Raw genomic sequence first — 18,764 nt, 5'->3', positions numbered from 1 at the left:
ACTAGTAACAATGATAAATGAGTGATTACTGTATCTAGAAACTGTGCTAGGATCTTTATATTCATTAAAGTTTTTATATTCACTGAAAATTTAGTGTTCATAAAATTTGTATGAGGTATTATCATTACCTTTTTTGTGTAGATTAGGATATTGAAACTAAGATTAAGTGACTTGCACAAGATAATTTTACAAGTAAGTATTTGAGAAGTGAGTAGACTTCTGAGGAATATCCAGGAACTGACAAAAAATTTCATACATCTGTCTGTCAAAGACAAATCAGTGATTATGTTATTGTTCTTGGAATGAATTTTAAGACTATTCAGAATATATTGCAGGGACTAATCAAAAACATTTGGGAGAAGCTGAGTTTGTGATTTGTTGGATTCTCTTTGGACATATACCAGCAGATACTAACAGATGTTCACACAAAGTCATGAAGATTACATAGACTTAGATAAAATGAAGTAAGATTTTTTTAATTACTTATTTTGCTATTTCTTTCTTAATGTTCTATGTTCTTGTTTACTTGCATTGTCACTATATATATACATATATACATATATATGTATATATATACACACTTGTATATTTTTCAGTTGTTTTCAAGCAAGGTCCAATTGATGTGAAATTATTATGATGCTAATTATCTTTCAGTACATATAGTTTTTTGTATATGAAATACAGAACAGAAAAAAGGTGAAAATTTTAAAAATAAGGGAAAAGAACTAGAAAATAAATAAAAATAAGAACTTATGAAATTGGAATCAGAAAGGAAATTGATCAGTATGAACTTAGGGCCTTAGAAAACCTTTCCTACATAATTTGATCAAAACAACTTGCCAAAGGGAAAAAAAATCATCTAATATAGCCCCATCTGTTTAAAAATCCATGAAAAATGCAGGAGTATTTTATAATTAACTTTTTAAAAGATGTCCTTGGGCTTCCCTGGTGGCGCAGTGGTTGAGAATCCGCCTGCCGATGCAGGGGTCACGGGTTCGTGCCCCGGTCCGGGAGGATCCCACATGCCGCAGAGCAGCTGGGTCCGTGAGCCATGGCTGCTGGGGCTGTGTGTCCGGAACCTGTGCTCCGCAACGGGAGAGGCCACAGCAGTGAGAGGCCCGCGTACTGCAAAAAAAAAATGTCCTTGGTTCTTTGAGTTTTAAATGTAATATTGGGAAGAGAACGGATCTGGGATAGTCTGTCAAATGAAGGCATAGGAATTCAGAAGGGGGTACAGTTGGGAAGGCTAGGTGCCATTCTGAGGTGCGAGCCATACAGGTGAAGGTAGCTGGCTAGCGTAGAAAAAAATACAAGATTAAAAGCAATGATGAACCCAAAAGAATTGAGTCTACACTGAGTCCAGAGTTTATAGAACTGGGGACAAGAAAATATATTCAACTGAAAAGTTATGGTGAAGTAATTTTATTGTGCAGAGACAATTCAATAGGAACTGTTGCAAGATAAACGTGTTCCTTTTGTAATACAACTAAAGTTTTCAATTCTTGTTATTAGTGTTTTCTAGATGAAGTTGATGGATAAATAGTTATCACTATATATCATGCTCAGGAGTCAGTCACAGTCCTTTTGTGCATAACCTATTATAGTTATGACCCCAGAAAATATTTTTAAAACCCTTCTGAGATGATACACAGAAGTAAAAGATATATTAAGATTCTAAATCCTAGACATTGTAATGAGCCTTAATTATTGTGAAGCAGCAGAAAAATAAGAGAAACATATATCACACCTAGCAGAATATGGTGAGTTTATTGGTGTCTGATTGTTAAAAGGTATGTTTTACTCTATGTATGTAGCCATGGAAAGCAGTATAAATATCCTGTTGCTGCTGCTACAAAAAGGGTCTCCAATATGCAATGTAGACATTTAGTAAGCTGAAAAGAGTCTCTGGACAATGTAAGGTCAATGACATGAATTCTTCCTTTACCTAACCTAGGCTCATGTGTGCTATTGATTCTGCTGTATCTGCCTGTACAATATTATTTCTCTCTTCAGTCGTACTATTCACTATAGCTCACAAGGCCTCCTTCATAAGTTCCACTAGACTAGAATATCTTTCTTCCTGGTCTAGGTTTCCCTCTCAGAATGCTGTACACACGTAGAAGAACTGTGAATATGAAGATTCCGTAATACACAACCTATCAGAGAGTACCTTGAGGGTTCTGCTTTGTGATGCCTCAAGGAAAAGAGTGGTCATTTGCCTCTCAAATAGCCTCTGGTTAGCTGCCTTTGAGCCATCAAGATGCCTATGTCTTCTCTCCCAGCAGCCATTTTATCTCAAATGATAGCTGTAAGCAATGTGTCTCCTCCTCCACTTCTCAGTATTCCAAGTGAGTGGGGAAAATCTGGAGGGTCTGCCATTGTTTTCAGTGTACTTACCCCAGAGAAGAGAAGTGGGGCATTTGAGGGTTGTTAGACACACTGGGAGTCTTATTGACAGCATAGTGGAATGGAAAGAACATAGATGTGCAATTCCTGCTTTGTTCTCCTGAAGCCATTTCTATTCTGTAGGTCTCCAGTATTTTTACCCAGTAAAATGAGGGTTTTTATGAACTCTCAGAAGTTCAAATAACAAATACTTTTAAAGAGGAGAGAAAACAAAGTCTCAGAGAAGTCACTTGGCTTACCGATGATCAGGCTCCTTGTTTCTGACAGGTCTTCTTGTGCCTACCCAGAGTTAGTTTTACTGCCTTTCATAAGCTATTTAAACATACTTTTTACTAGGAGAATTCTTATTTAAATTTTTAAAGAAAAATAAGAGATAATTCCCATTATCCTTGTTTTGAAATTTATTCTCTTTTAATTTTGTAGTTTTTGATTTATGATATCATAAGAATTATAAATATTTTCAAGTTTATACAATTTAAAGTATTTTCTTATTTTATATAGTCAGCTTAACCCAGAATATTTTTCTCAAGACTTTTCTTCATACACATCAAATTCATAGATCTATTATTTGGTCACTAATAATATGTAATAGTCCTAGTGATAGTTGAGATTTTAAAAATCTTTCAGATACCAGTGGTAATAATTGTGACTCTTTCAACTTCAATAAAGCATTTACCTTATTATTTTAATATTTATTGGGTAGATTTCTGGTATTGATCTGAAAAAGCTAACCCATCTATTCTTTTATCTTCCTGTGAGAGTTGACTCTTTTATGTATACATACTTTTAAATTAATGATCATAGTCTCCAGGGAAAAAGTTGCCACAGGCAGGAGTTGATACCCTTTGAAATGGGTAATGCTATACTTATGTCTTGAACAGCATTAGATAAAGTCCTTATGTTAAATCAAATTTATTCCTACACATGTTATTTTATATGTTTTTATTATTGTTATGAAAAATTTCTTGTATATAGCCAAAGTTATATTTCAATACAAGTTGAAATAAATATTAAATGTAATTTTGCCAAAAACCACAGTTTCTACTGTGCAGAAAAAAAGTCACCGTAAGACGATTTCTTTTTTAGCAGCCTAGGAAGTGCAGTATCTGGGAGTTAAAAGATCAAATTAATTTAGAATCAATGGGATGAGATATGTGCTACCCTCTGTAGTGTCTCCCAAGGACACTTAACTTGTGTGAAGTGATTAAAAGATGAAAAATCAGCAGCATTTAAGTCTCAGAACTGAATAGAGCATAATGGAAAGCAGTGGAGCTCCCAATTTTCCCTTTAGAGGTTCCTGCTTGATGTTCTATGTGTGACTTCTCTTTGGAGACGTGTCCTGCTTGCTCAGTAACTGTGTCTTTTTGCTAACTCTAGCAAGTCGGCAATTTCCCTTAGCGAACTCTATCATCACTGCTGAAACAATGACCTCAGGAAAGCATATGTGAGAATGCTTTCAATCCATAATACGACTGAACCTGAATTATAAAGGAGATATAAAAGGGAGTGATTCAAAATGTAATGGACTTAAATAGGAAGGCTCAGTTAAGGACCTTAAGGAAAATCTAGGCATTATATACATTCTGGTTTACTTTGAATGCACTTAGCCAGGTTACATTTACTGAGTCATGCCTATCTTCTCTATAAATTTTATATGTGAATAATGTTTATTGAGGGCTTTCTATAAGCAGTGTGTGAGCATTTTGCATGTTTTGTTATTTCATTTATTTCCCGCAATGAACCTATGAGCTCTGTTGTAGGCAGAACAATGGCCCTCAATGATGTGCATGTCCTAATCCCCTGAACCTGTGAAGATGCTATGCTTCTTGGCAAGTGGAATGAAGAGGAATGGAAGATGGAATTGGGGCTGCTAAACAGCTGACCTTGAGATGGGAGAGTCTTCTGGATTATCTGCTGGTCCCACTGTAATAACAAGAGTCCTTCTGGGTGGAAGGAGGAAACATTTATGAGTCAGATGCAGGATGAGAAAGGCTTGACTGGCCATTACTCGCTTTGAAGATGGAAGGGGGCCATGAGCCAAGGAATTCAGGCGGCCCCTAGAAGCTGGAAAAGGCAAAGAAATGGATTCTCCCCAAGAACTTCCAGAAGGAATACAGTCCTGCTGACAGCTTGATTTTAGGTCAGTGAGACCTATTTCAGACTTCTGACTTCCAGAACTGTAAGATAATAATGTTGTGTTGTCTTTAAGCCAGTAGGTTGGTGGTAATTTTTACAGTGGCAATAGAAAACTAACACATGGTCTATTTTACAGTTAGGCATAGTGAGGCTTAAGTTTCATGCTAAAGTTCACATAGTTGTCAAGTGATAGAGACTCTTCATAGTATCATCCATGTAATGAATTTTCTTTACTTATGAAAACAACAAACCAGAGTGTCAGCAGCATGCTGGTTTCCTCCTTGTCCACCACCCTGAAATCCCTGCACAGTTTACTAGTTAAATGATGGTTGTGCATTTGTTGAATTTTGCCATTTTCACTACTTTGACACTTTAGATTTAAGGAAGAGAATATATCCTCATCTTCAACACCCACCCCCCCTCCCCGTGCTGTCTGCTTAACTCTGAAGTTCAGACTCAAAAACACTCTAAGCAGTTAAGCTTCTTGAATCACTTACAAATATTTTTTTTGAAACTTCCAAGTCTTCTCCTTCTATAGTCTCTTTGACTTGTGTCTCTGGATTCTTCATAGCATGCTTATGCTAGGAAAGAGGTGGTTGTCCTCAAAAGCAAAAGACTCATGACACTTTTTACTCTGGATGAGAATTGTTTTAAAAACCTTACAGTTAGCAAAACCTGCAGTAGTTTTACCACCTACATGAAATAGCATCTGGCCTAGGGACATGCTTGACCCATTATTATTAGAAGTTGATTTCTTGAAGAGACAAAAGGAAGAAAGATGTCTTAAAAATTCTTTTTAAGGAGACAGGGAGCCGCATTTTAGCATTTGGCTGGAGGAAACCATTTCATACTACGATTAGGAGTGTGGTCCAGTTAGATACCTTTTTTGGGTTAATAAGCTATACCTTTATTTTATTCATGCTTATTAGGCTTATCTTTCTAAGAAAGGACAATTTCAAAAATGTGCTTTACATTTTGCCTACTGGTTTATCTGGTAGAAAGAATTTCTGTGCTTTAACCAAAGGGTTTTTTGTTTGTTTGTTTTCCCAGTAAAAAAAGGCTTTCAAGTTCACAAGGTATTTGTAGGTACATTTTGCTTCTTCCAACATGTGAGGCTGTAGAAGAAGAAGAAGAAAAAAAAAGCATTCAAGAGAAGACCAGAGACACTTGAAGGAATTTAGAAACAAGATACTACTCCTAAGTGAATGTTTTCCTTTGCTCTTTTCTTTCATGTTATGGGCATACATTTACAGAAAACCTGAAATAATGGTGTCATCATTCCTAAAACTTCACAGGCATTTCCTGTAATTTGAGAGTTTTCAGTTCTTTAGCAGCTAAAGATTAAAGGAGTTTCAAGATATATATTTATCTGGAAAGGTGAATATTGCTCCATTTTAAAGTTTTACACCATTCAGGAGTAAAAATAAGAAAAAGGGGGGGGCTTGTCAGTGAAGAAGCAGACTTTGTAATGTATAAAGAAAGCAAGGCTGAAAAACAGTTGAAAGAGATGAGAATGGGTATTCCAAGAAGGAATAAAAGATAAAAAAGTGGTTGAATGTTTGTGTATGTCTCTGTGTTTGTGTAATCAATAATAGTCCCTATGGAAAATACCATCAGATAATTTAGGAAAGGAAATATTTGAAAATTATTTTTTCTATTTTTCAGTGTAAAAGTCACTTTTATCTTTTTTTAAATCCCAAAGGAGAAAAGATGAATATTTTATTGAAACAGTACTGTTTCTACTTTTTTTCTTACCACCATTATAACCATCTCCGTGTGCTCGTACTTTCTGTTAGAAGATCTTGAATGGCCTTTAGAAATTGTTATGTTAACTTAAACTTGAGCTTAATCATGACTGGGGTGTTCAGGCAGGAAACCTTGAAGTAATTGCATTGCATTGCAAATCAGTTCTCTCCACTAGAGGTCACACCAGGTCACCCCTCAGTGTCAGGCTGCTGTTCTGTTCTCAGCAGTCTCTCAGAAGTACCTCCTGCATCAGTCCTCTGTTATCAATCCCTCAGCCATCTGGATCCTTTATCACCTTCCTTCAACATATATTGTGGACCAGATTTCCTTTCTGATATGACGATTAAAATATGAATTTGATCATATTAATTCTCCGCTCAAAAGATATCAGGGTCTTACTTGCCTCCAAAACTTAGATTACAATCCATTTCCCTCAGTCTGGCATTTAAACTTTTCATAATTTGGCTAAAATCTGTCTTTCATGTCCTAGACTTTACACGGCTATTGATTGAACTCTCCACTGTAGCTAAAATGTTTTGATTGACGTTCTTTAAACCCATCTGCATCACTGCTCAAGGAGACAAGAGGGCTTTCTCGGTCCAAGTAAACATTCACATGACCATATTTGGCCCCTGTGCTCAGAAGGATATAGGATAGAATCAATCTTCCAGAGGGCAGAATCAGGTGTTTCCCTTTTGTGGAAGCAGTTCTCACAGCTGCCTAGGCAGTAGCCCACAGTCCTCTTTGCCCCTCCCAGGTGGTGGTTCAGGTTCAAGGTAATGAGAGTCACAAAGGGCAGGTGATAAATAGCCTTGGCTTAAAATTCATACCTGCAGGAGCCAATTTTTATAACCATGGCCTATAAAAATTCCATAGGCATAGAACTTCTCAGTTACAAGAATCACTGTACTCAGGGAAGCCCATTTCTGTGGCTCAGGTACTTGCAGATCATCACTAGTTTGTTCTAGTCCAGGTACAACTCATCAATCAGGCATCATTGTTATCATAAGCAACGTTCCCTAGCAATCTGGTTAACACCCCCTATCTGGCCTCTCGTAAATAGAGCTGGAGAGTTCTCATGCTGAGGGGAAGGTTACTCCTTGAGTTACACCATTATACTCTTCACCATACTCTCCTGCCTTAGCTCATGTTTCCTCTGGGGTTCCCTTCTATCTTGCTCTATTTGTTCCTATCATTCCAATTCTTCAAAGTTCTGCTCAATGACTTTAATCTCCACAAAGACTCTCCTGTCCTCTCCAGCAGGGATCTCCAACCCCAGGGCTGTGGACTGGTACCGGTCCTGGGCCTGTTAGGAACTGGGACACACAGCAGGATGTGAGCAGTGGTGAGCAAGTGAGGGGAGATTCATCTGCCACTCCCCATTGCTCGCATTAACACCTGAACCATCTGACCCCCGCAACCCTGCCACCCTGGTCAGTGGAAAACTTGTCTACCACGAAACTGGTCCCTGGTGCCAAAAAAGGTTGGAGACCACTGCCCTCCAGTAGGAAGTAATCTCTTCCATATCTCTGAACTCCCTTAGCAATTTCTCTACACCCTTTCTATCCTTAACACCTTTAACTTCACTTAGAAACCTCATATACTTGTGCCTTAGGGCTATGATTCTAATTAGATGAATATCTAGAAATAAGTGGTTATCCCTCACATCTGTTTCTCCAATGCCTAGCATACAAGTGTTTAGTAAATTGACAGAAAAATGAACAAGTCTCACAATTTATGGGAGTTTTGGTGAATAGTTCTCTTTTACAAATTATTACATAAATAACATATGCCTCAGGCACAAGAAAATATTAAAATTTGAGTGAGTCTTCCTCCCAACTCATACTCCTGATCTTATCCTCAGAAGTAACTATCATAAAAATATTTTTCTTGAAATTTTCCATGCATATTCATGTTTATATATGTATATATATTTATTTTAGTGGTTACATTATATTTCATTGCTTGAGTACACCAAAATGCTACTAATGGATGTTTAAATTATTGTGTCTCATCTTCAAGTCCACCCTTTTATATTCTGCTTCATGAGGTTGGGGCTGGGACTCTGCAAACCAGTTTTTCCCAGGAAGCCGGGGGGCTTCCTATTAAGCTCTGTCAATAGCAGGTATTAGAGGGGGATTGAAAGGCAGGAGGAAAGTTAAGGAAAGTGTTCATTCTTTTGATTGCCGTTTCTGGTTTGCTTCTTGTGAGTGTCTCTCCAGTAATGTGTCTTTTTCACCCAAACCATGGCTGTTTGTTCCAGCAGCAGCAGTTTATTCCATTTGCAGTTTTACCAATATTCTCAGAAATAACCCCATTGCACCCCCTCAAAAATTCAGTGCCAGCTACTACGTCCTGTCCTCAGAGGGATGTGTCTCAGCTTTGTAGGGACATTTCTCCAAGCTTCTAAGTTTTGGTAATTAAACCTCTTTCTTTTGCTTCATCGGCTGAAATAGGGGTGGTAGATGCTTTCTGCATGATATTTGGTGTTCCCTTTTTTTTCTTTTCAGTTTTCTAACACCTAACAGTTCTTTGTATCAATTTTTTTCCATTAAAAATACTGATATGGTTTCTGTTTCCTGGCTACTGGATCCTAACTAATATGGTGGGAATTGGTTTCTAGCAAGTTTTGCTGTTTAAATCAAATAAACGTTCTGTATGTATCTTTTTAAGTTGGTAAGCAAGTGTTTCAACAGAACTCCAAGGACAAAGAATGTGTGCATTTTAATTTGATAACTACTGACAAATTATCTTCCACAGAGTCTGTACTAATTTCTAGTTCTACCATCAGTGTATACGAACTTCTATTTTACAACATTTATGCTAATATCACGTACTATAAGACACACGTTTTGCCAATAAATGAATTGCAAACAGTTTTAATTGCTCTTTAAGTTCACTTTTCTTAAAGAGTGAGGTTTAGAATCTTTTCATATATTTGTGCCTATTTGTATCTATGTGAACAGCCTGTTTATGTCCCTTGACTATTCACTATTTCTTTTTTCTTTTTTTTCTTTTTTTGCGGTAAGCGAGCCTCTCACTGTTGTGGCCTCTCGCGTTGCGGAGCATAGGCTCCGGACGCGCAGGCTCAGCGGCCATGGCTCACGGGCCCAGCCACTCTGCAGCATGTGGGATCTTCCCGGACCGGGGCACAAACCCGTCTCCCCTGCATAGGCAGGTGGACTCTCAACCACTGCGCCACCAGGGAAGCCCTATTTTTTCTTTTATTTAAAAAAAAAACACAACTCTTTGTTTATAAAAGAAATTAGCCTTTTGGCATGGCATATACTTTACAAATATTCTTCTCAGTTTGCATTTTTGTTTTGTCTTTATGATTTTTGTGTCCTACAAAGGTTTTAGAATGTTTGTGTAGTTTTTGTCCTCTGTTATTGATTCTTGCTTAGAATGCCATTTTTCCATGCCAAGATTTAAACATAATTCCTCCATGCTTTCTCTTAGTATTTATGTAATTTTACTTTTCAGTATTAAGCCTATTAAATATTTGGTGCATCTGGAATTTATTTTGAATACATTTACTTTAGAATAGTGATGTAAGGCTACAACATAATATTTTTGCAAGTGACCAACCAACTGTTCTAACACCATTTGTTGAGTAATTCTTTTTTTCCTGCTAATTTGAAATACCAGTTTTTATTAAATACTAAATTTTTGTATGCATTCTGGATCTATTTCTGGAATATATTATTTACTTTTTCCACTAATCTCTTGTCTATATATGCATTCATGTTAAACTGTTATAATTTTGAAGCATTATATTTCAATATCTGGTAAGATTAACCTTTACTGATTACTCTTTTTTAAAAGACTTTTTCTGGCTATTCTCCCATTTTAATTTTTCTGTGTGAACTTTATAACTATTTGGGCTTCTTCAGCAAGTAAACATTTTGGTATTTTAATTGGAAAATGTGTAAAATTTAAAATTAACTTATGAAGGGCTTCCCTGGTGGCGCAGTGGTTGAGAGTCTGACTGCCAATGCAGGAGACACGGGTTCGTGCCCCGGTCCGGGAAGATCCCACATGCCGCAGAGCGGCTGGGCCCGTGAGCCATGGCCGCTGAGCCTGCGCGTCCGCAGCCTGTGCTCCGCAATGGGAGAGGCCACAACAGTGAGAGGCCCGCGTACCGCAGAAAAAAAACCCAAACAAACAAAAATTAACTTATGAAGAATTGACATCCTTGTGATATTGAGTCTTCCTACTCAGGAACTGGTATCTTTATTCAACCTTTCTACTTCCAAGTTATGCAAGTGTCCTTTTTATGACACTCAAGAAAATTTATTCCTGGGCATTTTACATTTTTTCCTTACTATTAGGAAGATATTTTTCTCATTATATTTTCTAACTACAAAAGTCATCATATGAGAGAGCTATTGAATTTTAAAAAATAAAGAATTTGAAACCACAATTTTAAAGAAATGTTGTAAATTCAATAAAAGGAAATATATTTTTCCAGAGCCATTTGACACTCCATCATCCTTAAATATTTTGGTATGCATTTCTTAAAAACAAGGACATTCTCTTATTACATAATCACAATACATTCATCAAAATCAGGAATTTAACACATATAAATTACTGTAATCTAATCCTTAGACCCCGTTTAAATGTAGCCAATTGTTCTGATAATGTTCTTAAGTAAAAGGATCCAATTCAAAATCTCATGTTGCATTTCACCGTCTTATCTCTTCAATCTCCTTTAGTCTGGAACAGTTTTTAAGTTTTCCTTGACTTTCATGACCTTGATGCTGGGAGTTACAAACTATTATTTAGAAGAATATGCTTCAGTTTGGTTTGTCTGATATTTCCTTATGATTAGTTTCAAGTTAGAAATCTTTGGCAGGAATGTCATAGAAGTGATTCTGTGTTCTCCTTCCATCTTACCAGGTGACACATAATTTCACTTTAATCAGTTGACTAAGGTGGTACCCAGAGAGCTTCTCTGCTGTAAATTTGCTTTTCCCCCTTTTGTAATTAATAAGTATTTTGTGAAAAGGTATTTTGAAAATATATAAATACCCCTTTTCTCATGAAATATTTAATCAATAAATGTAAAATGATGATTTCCTAGTTTATTCAAAGGGTTTTAATTAATTACTATCATTATATATTTTGATGCCCAAATTGTTTAATTGTTAAGTCTGGCCACTGGGAGTACCCTCAAGGTTGTTTAAGCATTTCCTTGCTTTCTGGAGCAGTAAGATTTTTCAGGCTCATCTTGTACTTTTCCCTACTTGATCCTGCCGACCAGCTCTTTTCCCAAAGAGCCCTAGTTTATTTTAATGCAGAATTAGATTTAAAAATTAAGCTCTGGGTACTATGTGTGCTCATTGATGTTAGAGTGTCACTGCCCCCAGGCCCTCTCAGTGGACAGATCTAAGGAATAAAAATGTACATTTATGTTGTTTGCATATCAATTTATATCTATGAAAGCCATGAGTTTACACCAATTCATTCAAGTCCAATGCAACACTACAGTCATTTTGGCTTTCTGTGTTTGTAACTCTCTTCTCTCAAGTAAGAAACCTTGCTCCTATTAACCTAAATACATTTGATCAGTTCCACTGTGTGTAGCCAATCTTTCATACTACTGCCACCCCATCCCCACTAAGGGTCCTACACTCAACACTGGCATATCCTGTCCCCCTCCCACCTTTGCTCTCCTTACCCCTCTTGGCCTCTGATATTCTGCACAGGCCCACCCCACATGTGGATGCCCACCACGTCCTGGTCTTGTCCACTGGGAAACCCTACCATTCTCCCTAAACCTACAGCTGGCATTGATGCCTACCTTCCTCTACTACCCTCAATGCTTTTGCAACTCATTTCTTCAGGGAAACGGGCAAGCTATTGAATATTTGGTTACTTCCATTATCAACCACTTCAGTCAATACCTTAATGGATTTTCAGTCTATGCAATTCTGTTTTCTACTTATATAATTACAATATTATCAATTATTTTTGTTTCTCTCTTTTTCTTTCTGTTTTTTTTTTAACAGGCAGGCATACCTTGTTTTATTACACATTGTAGGTATTGCATTTTTTACAAAATAAAAGTTTGTGGCAGGCTTGTGTCAAGTAAGTCTATTGGCACCATTTTCCCAACAGCATTTGATCAGTTTCCATCTCTGTGTCACATTTTAGTAATTCTCACAGTATTTCAAACCTTTTAATTATTACTATTGTATTTGTTATGGTGATCTGTGATCAGTGATCTTTTTTTGTCTCTTTTTTTCTAATTTTTATAACGTGTGTATTTCTTTTATCAAATTGTGTTGCTTGGGGCTTCCCTGGTGGCGCAGTGGTTGAGAGTCCGCCTGCCGATGCAGGGGACACGGGTTCATGCCCCGGTCTGGGAAGATCCCACATGCCGCGGAGCAGCTAGGCCCGTGAGCCATGGCTGCTGGGCCTGCGCGTCCGGAGCCTGTGCCCCTCAACGGGAGAGGCCATAACAGTGAGAAGCCTGCGTACCACCAAAAAAAAAAAAAAAAAAAAATTGTGTTGCTTGGTACTTCCAGACGTGTGTACCACTAGTGGTATTTGTAAGCTCTTCCTGAATTTATGCTATTGCTTCTAGTGTTTCAACATTAAACATGATGCTGTCTTTTGTTTTGATATATTCATCAAATTAAGAAACTTTTTTTCTACTTAAATTATTTAAAAACAATATTGAATTTTACTGAATACTTCTGTATCTGGAGATTATGATTTTTAAAATGTTGACTTGTGGTAAGTTATATGGTTATACTTTGTAGTTGAAATTTCTTGGAATTACTAGGATAAATCTTACTTTTTGTGTGGTATTACTGTGTTAATATGTTTCTGGGCACTATAAAATTATAATATTTATTTTTATTTATGCACGAGATCAGTCTCTGGTTTTCTTTTACCCACTGTCGTCACATTTGGGTATCATTGTTTTACTTGCTTCATCAAAAAAATTTGGAAGCTTTTCTTCTCTGTGTTCTGAAACATTTAACTAGCATTAGAATTATTTCTCCTATAAGGATTTGATGGAATTCACCCGTGATAACACCTTGGTTACGTACATTTGTGTGTGTGTGTTTTTTTGTGTGTGGGGTGTGTGTGTGTGTTTGTGTGTGGGGTGTGTGTGTGTGTGTGAGAGAAAGAGAGAGAAACTACTGGGAGATTATTTTCCACTTTTTTCAAGACAATTTATTTATTTAGGTTTTTCCTCCCTTCTAGGGTCAATTTAGGTAATATGCATTTTCTTGAAAAGTCATTCATTTTTAATCAGAATTTTAATTAGTTTGGCACATAGTTGTGAAAAATACTTTGATTACCTATATAATGATATTTATCATTAATTACTTCCCAGTTGTATTTTGACATTGAGTACTTATGATATTTTTTCCTTGTTTAGATAAGCCAGTAGTTTTTTTTCCCTTCAAAGAACCAGCTCTTGAATTTGTTTACTCTTCTACAGTTTTTCTTGTTTTATAAGTTCATTAATTTCTACTTTTCTATTTTCTCTCTTTTATTTCTCTTATTTATTTTAATTTTCTTTTCCTAACTTCTTGCATTGAATGCTTCATTCTTTCTCCTTTCTTGTAATATAAATATTTTGGGGAATGTAATTTCCCCAGAGAAAGACTAATTATATTCCATTGGTTCATGAAAGCAGTCACTGTTTTTACTTTCTTGATATTTTATAATTTCAGTTTTGATATACTGTTTGATTTAAGAATAGATTTGATATATGATTGATATATCTCACTAATTATGTAGAATATTTATATACTCAGTCATTCATTTTCTACTTAATTTTTGGGTAAAAAGGAAGGGAAGATACTGTGAAAGTTATTTTGTCTCCTGAGGTTTTTTTTTCCAATTTGCTCTTTTTTTTTTTAACAATTTTTAAAATTGAAGTACAGTTAATTTACAACTGCTGAGATTTTTCATTTATAAATTTTAAGGCCATATAATTTGGAATGCAAAAATATTTAATAGTAAGGCTCCATACCTAAACCTTTCTTGATTTAACAACTTTAGACAATGGACATTCACAATCTAGTATGAAATGAGAAAACTTTGTCTCTGCACATCTTAATTTGATTATTAATGTCTAATCTGAATAGTAAAATCTAAGTCTGGCTAATTTCATTCATACCTTCACATATTATTATTCAACATACATTATTTTAAAATATTCTTTAAACTGTAGCTATTAATTATTTGCTGTGTGAGGGAATCTATACAAATATATTTTATACTTCCAATTCTCTGTTGAAACTTCCAATTTGTTACTCATTATTATTTACACTATTGTCACTAGACTCTATGAAGAATTTATTGTTTGTGTTAAGGTTTACAGAATTTACCTACTGTTTATTAGTATGGTCCATATTACTTAAGCCTTAGTTGTATTGTTATCAAATTGTATTTTTCAGAGAGCTCATGGTACTTTATATTCTCTGAGGTCTTATATTTATTTGTTACCTTTATATTTATTGGAGAATAAAACTCATGAGTCACATTTTTTTTCCCCCTGAGATTATCTTACTGTTTGCCAGGACTGTTCTGTGGAGAAGACTAAGGCCAAATTGAGTTTTCACTCTTATAGGAGACTTCCTCTTTTGCCTGGGTGCTAAAATAATAGTTTATCTTTGAAAAAGTGACATTTAGCTACGAATCTAGTACATCTAAAAGATCTAGTCTCCTTGTAAATCATGTACTATGATTTCTCTTTCCCTTTCTGGGTCATGATATTATATTTAGTTCTTCAGACTCAGGTCTTTATATTAGAAAAGTGTTCTTGTGTAATATGTTTGAGCATATTTTGTCCTGTGCCATTATTACTATTTTCTTATTCAGGAACAATTTTCACATGTAGTGTCACCTTTCTATCTTCATTTATCACTTTCTCCTGTTCTTTTCTCTATTTATTTATGTTTACCTCAATGTTCTGTGACTATATTTTCTTACATCTCTATTGTCATTTTTGTTATGTCTAATGTGGGTTTTGTCATAATTATTTTTCTCTTCTTTCCTGAATATAACCTGTTCATTTGTAATTTATTTCTATTTAATGCCTTATAGATCTTTGTTTTTCTTTCATCATGTGTATGTGTGTGTGGCCTTTCTTCTCATTTCCTGCCATACTACATCTTCTGATGTGTATTATTTGATTTTTGTTTGGTAAGTTAATTGTTTTTCATGCTTTCCCTAAGAGTATGTTATGCCTAGGTGCCAGGATTATTGAACAGTGGTTATTTTTTGAAAGCAGTTTACTTGCTAGAAAAATAAATAGTGGTGGGGAATGAGCTGGGATAACAGACAGATAGAATTTTCTTATATGTTAACTTTGAATACTTTCTCATCAACTTTTTTCTGTATTCTTCCCTAAATCATATGTCTCTAATTAGTAGTTCATATTCCAAAGGTTTCTTGGTAGTGATTTCTCTATTTCTCTTTAATGACTGAGATCAGCTGCTTCTGCGTTGATTGCCACCTAACATTTGTCCTCTGTTTTATCACTGCAACAACCTGACTCTTAAAAAACTATGAGTATAGGTAGGATCCTTTTGAAGCCCTACATTCCATATATATCATGGGCTTGGGGTTCCTCTTAGTGTGTCCAGTCTCAAGAACTTCCCATTCCAGGTAAGAGTTCATTGGTTTACCCCTCAGGGCTAAGGGAACCTACCTTTCCCTGGAGAACTCTGCTTATTTCCTCAAACAAGAGAAGTATGCATATGAATGCCTCTTTTAAAATTTATTGAAATCACATCATTTGGCTGATATTCTTTAGAGTTTGTAGTAAGGAAATATTTTTAATCCTCAGTTTTAATGAAGATCAAAGTTTTTTCTTCTTTTTACACTTTGTTACTTAGTGAGCTTTGCCATGGTGTATAATGTCAAAAATGACATTCATATGATCTTCAATCTCATATAGAAAGGTGATAAAATGATTAAAGTATTGCCTGCAAGGGGCAGAGGGTATTTTGTTTGTTTGTTGTTCATTTATTTTTTATGAGTTTTTGGTGAATATTCTTTAAACACAACTTTATATTCCTCATATAGTCCTGCCTTCATTACTTTTCCTTGATTTATTTTCCTTGCATACAACTCATCCTTGCCTGACATATTAGAGCCATGTTCTTATTATTTATTTATTATAATTTAACAAATAATATTTATTTAAATTGAAGCACAGTTATAAGTTCTAGTGTTTCATATATAAGTAGGGAATGAATCCTACCCTTAGGGGATAGTGATAAATAGAAAAAAAAATAGGTATAAATGAAAAAGTCATAAAGAAAGATAATGCTTGCTTAAGGGAAACTATTTTCAGGTTTAGCACAGCTACTTTTTTCTAGGGAAGAGAAGTTTAAATGTCACAGATGGGTTAACTTTTGAGGTGGATCTAAATGAATGGATAAGTTGAGAAAGAACCAAAGATAATATCATATTGAAGGACAAGGTATGGGACTTCCCTGGCAGTCCAGTGGTTAAGACTTCACCTTCCAAGGCAGGGGATGTGGGTTCGATCCCTAGTCAGGGAGCTAAGATCCCACTTGCCTTCCGGCCAATAAACCAAAACATAATACAGAAGCAATATTGTAATAAAATCAATAAAGACTTTAAAAATGGTCCACATCAAAAAAAATCTTAAAAAAAAAAGGACAAGGTATGTTCATGGAGCAGACAGAAAATGTGTTGTTGAGAGATGGGGGAGGGGCAAGGGAGATGAACATGGTGGTGGTATTTAATGAGGTTCCACTTGGGTATGATTATAAAAGGCATTGTATTCCATATAAAGTTATGTAATCTCTATTGGAATTTTGGAAAGTACTGTGATAGTAGTGTGAAGGATGAGTTGGAAAGGAAGAGGTTCGAGTCAGGGAGACTAGACAGGAGGTAATGGCAGTAGTACAGATGAGACCCAACGAGGGTCTAAAACAAGGTTCTGACGTGTTGCATGCATGTGAATAGCACTTCTTCACAGTGTGCACACAGTATGGCCCTCTTCAGTGGCCCTGCCATTAGGATTAGAGAGGACATGTTTGACAGATACTTAGGATACATTTCAAAAGAGGCAGAATTGATGGCTTTCATAACACCTTGGTCCTGAAGGGGAAAGAATAGAATAGGATCCCAAGGTTGGTGATAGAATTGTGAAAGTGATAGGATTTTCTTAACCCAGGTGGAGAATTCAGGAGGAGGATCAGGATTTTGAGGGAAAGAAGTATGAGAGGAATTTTAAGTGAAGATTTTGTTATCGTGAGTCTGATTTTCCTGGATGACATTCATGTGAATATTAGTGGAGTGAAAGTTAGAGTTCTGGCTGGAGAGTTTGATTTGAGGATCTGAAGTGTATGTGTGATAGCTGGAGATGTGGGTGCTGATAAGGTCATGCAAGAAGTGGGTCTAAACTGAGAAGAGAAGACAGGGATACTGAGAATGGATTGGTGGGCAACACTGATGCTCAAGAAAAGACGATAGGAGTTGGTAGAGCAGTCTAATAAGGAAAAAGCAAGCGAGGAGAGAATGCTGTCACAGAAGCCTCATAGGTAGAAACTTCACCAGTGTCAAATGTCACACAGAGGTTAGTAGAATGGTGACTGAAAAGAGGTTATTGGACTAAAAACTACAAGATTTCCTATAGTTTTTAATAAAACAAATTCTAATGAATGTGAAAGATAAATTTTAGTAAGTGGAGAAGCGAATCTGAGTTGAGGAAATAAACATGAATGTAGATGACTGCATTCATCAAGATATAAAGGGAAGCTATTTCAATAATTTGTTGTATAACATTCCCCTCTATTTTCACTTTTCAGTTAATATATGTCTATTTTAACATCTTAACCACTCAGACAAGGGGCAGGGACAACATAAGCCCACTTGCATAATTGTCCCTGTTGGTGTGTCAGCTTTTATTCATAGAAGTCCATGATTGGGTACTATTCCTTTGCCTCTTGATGGTCTATTTAATTGAGATTTTTCAGGTGCCTTATGTTTATTGAATGTTACTTGAAGGAGAATTAACTTTGAGATTTTAGAAAAAAACAACTTATTATTTGAAGGGAAAAGAATAAACACACTATTAACCACTAACATAGGTATGTTTAATTCTCTATTATTACACAAGTTTAGACTTATTTAAAAACATAGAACTAGATCAATTATCTAAGTATATAGGGGGAATTAATTACACTTATAGTCTCTGATGGATATTTTCTTTTTACTCCTATCCAACTCCTTGTTCTGTACTTTAGTCTTATGCTAGAATTCACCTCCTACATATAAGAACTGCTATTCTTACTAAAAGTTCGTTGATAATGTTTCTGTTGCTATTGCTGTTGAACTGTTTCTTTGCACTCTGAATACTGTATTAAGCAAAGTTCTACTTATCACTGAATTAGTCATTAGAGTGTGTGCTATAACTACTTTGAAGAGGTCTGTTTTCTAGCCTACCATACTCTGAAATTTCCACATTT

General features: G+C 35.8%; 1 protein-coding gene across 1 annotated transcript in view; it reads left to right on the top strand.

Annotated features, from left to right (window-relative positions):
• Positions 1-2,260: 2,260 nt before the first annotated feature.
• The window catches only part of CNBD1 (cyclic nucleotide binding domain containing 1), a 387,744-nt gene continuing 371,240 nt past the window's right edge, over positions 2,261-18,764 (top strand). Inside the window, 1 exon segment of the mRNA XM_027089778.1 lies at positions 2,261-2,348. Coding sequence (XP_026945579.1) covers positions 2,261-2,348 — 88 coding nt within the window.

The sequence above is a fragment of the Aethalodelphis obliquidens genome, unplaced genomic scaffold (assembly GCF_003676395.1).
Source record: "Aethalodelphis obliquidens isolate GAN/ISIS:26980383/991018 unplaced genomic scaffold, ASM367639v1 scaffold68, whole genome shotgun sequence".
Taxonomy (NCBI): Eukaryota; Metazoa; Chordata; class Mammalia; order Artiodactyla; family Delphinidae; genus Aethalodelphis; species Aethalodelphis obliquidens.
This window is presented reverse-complemented; position numbering and strand designations above follow the sequence as displayed.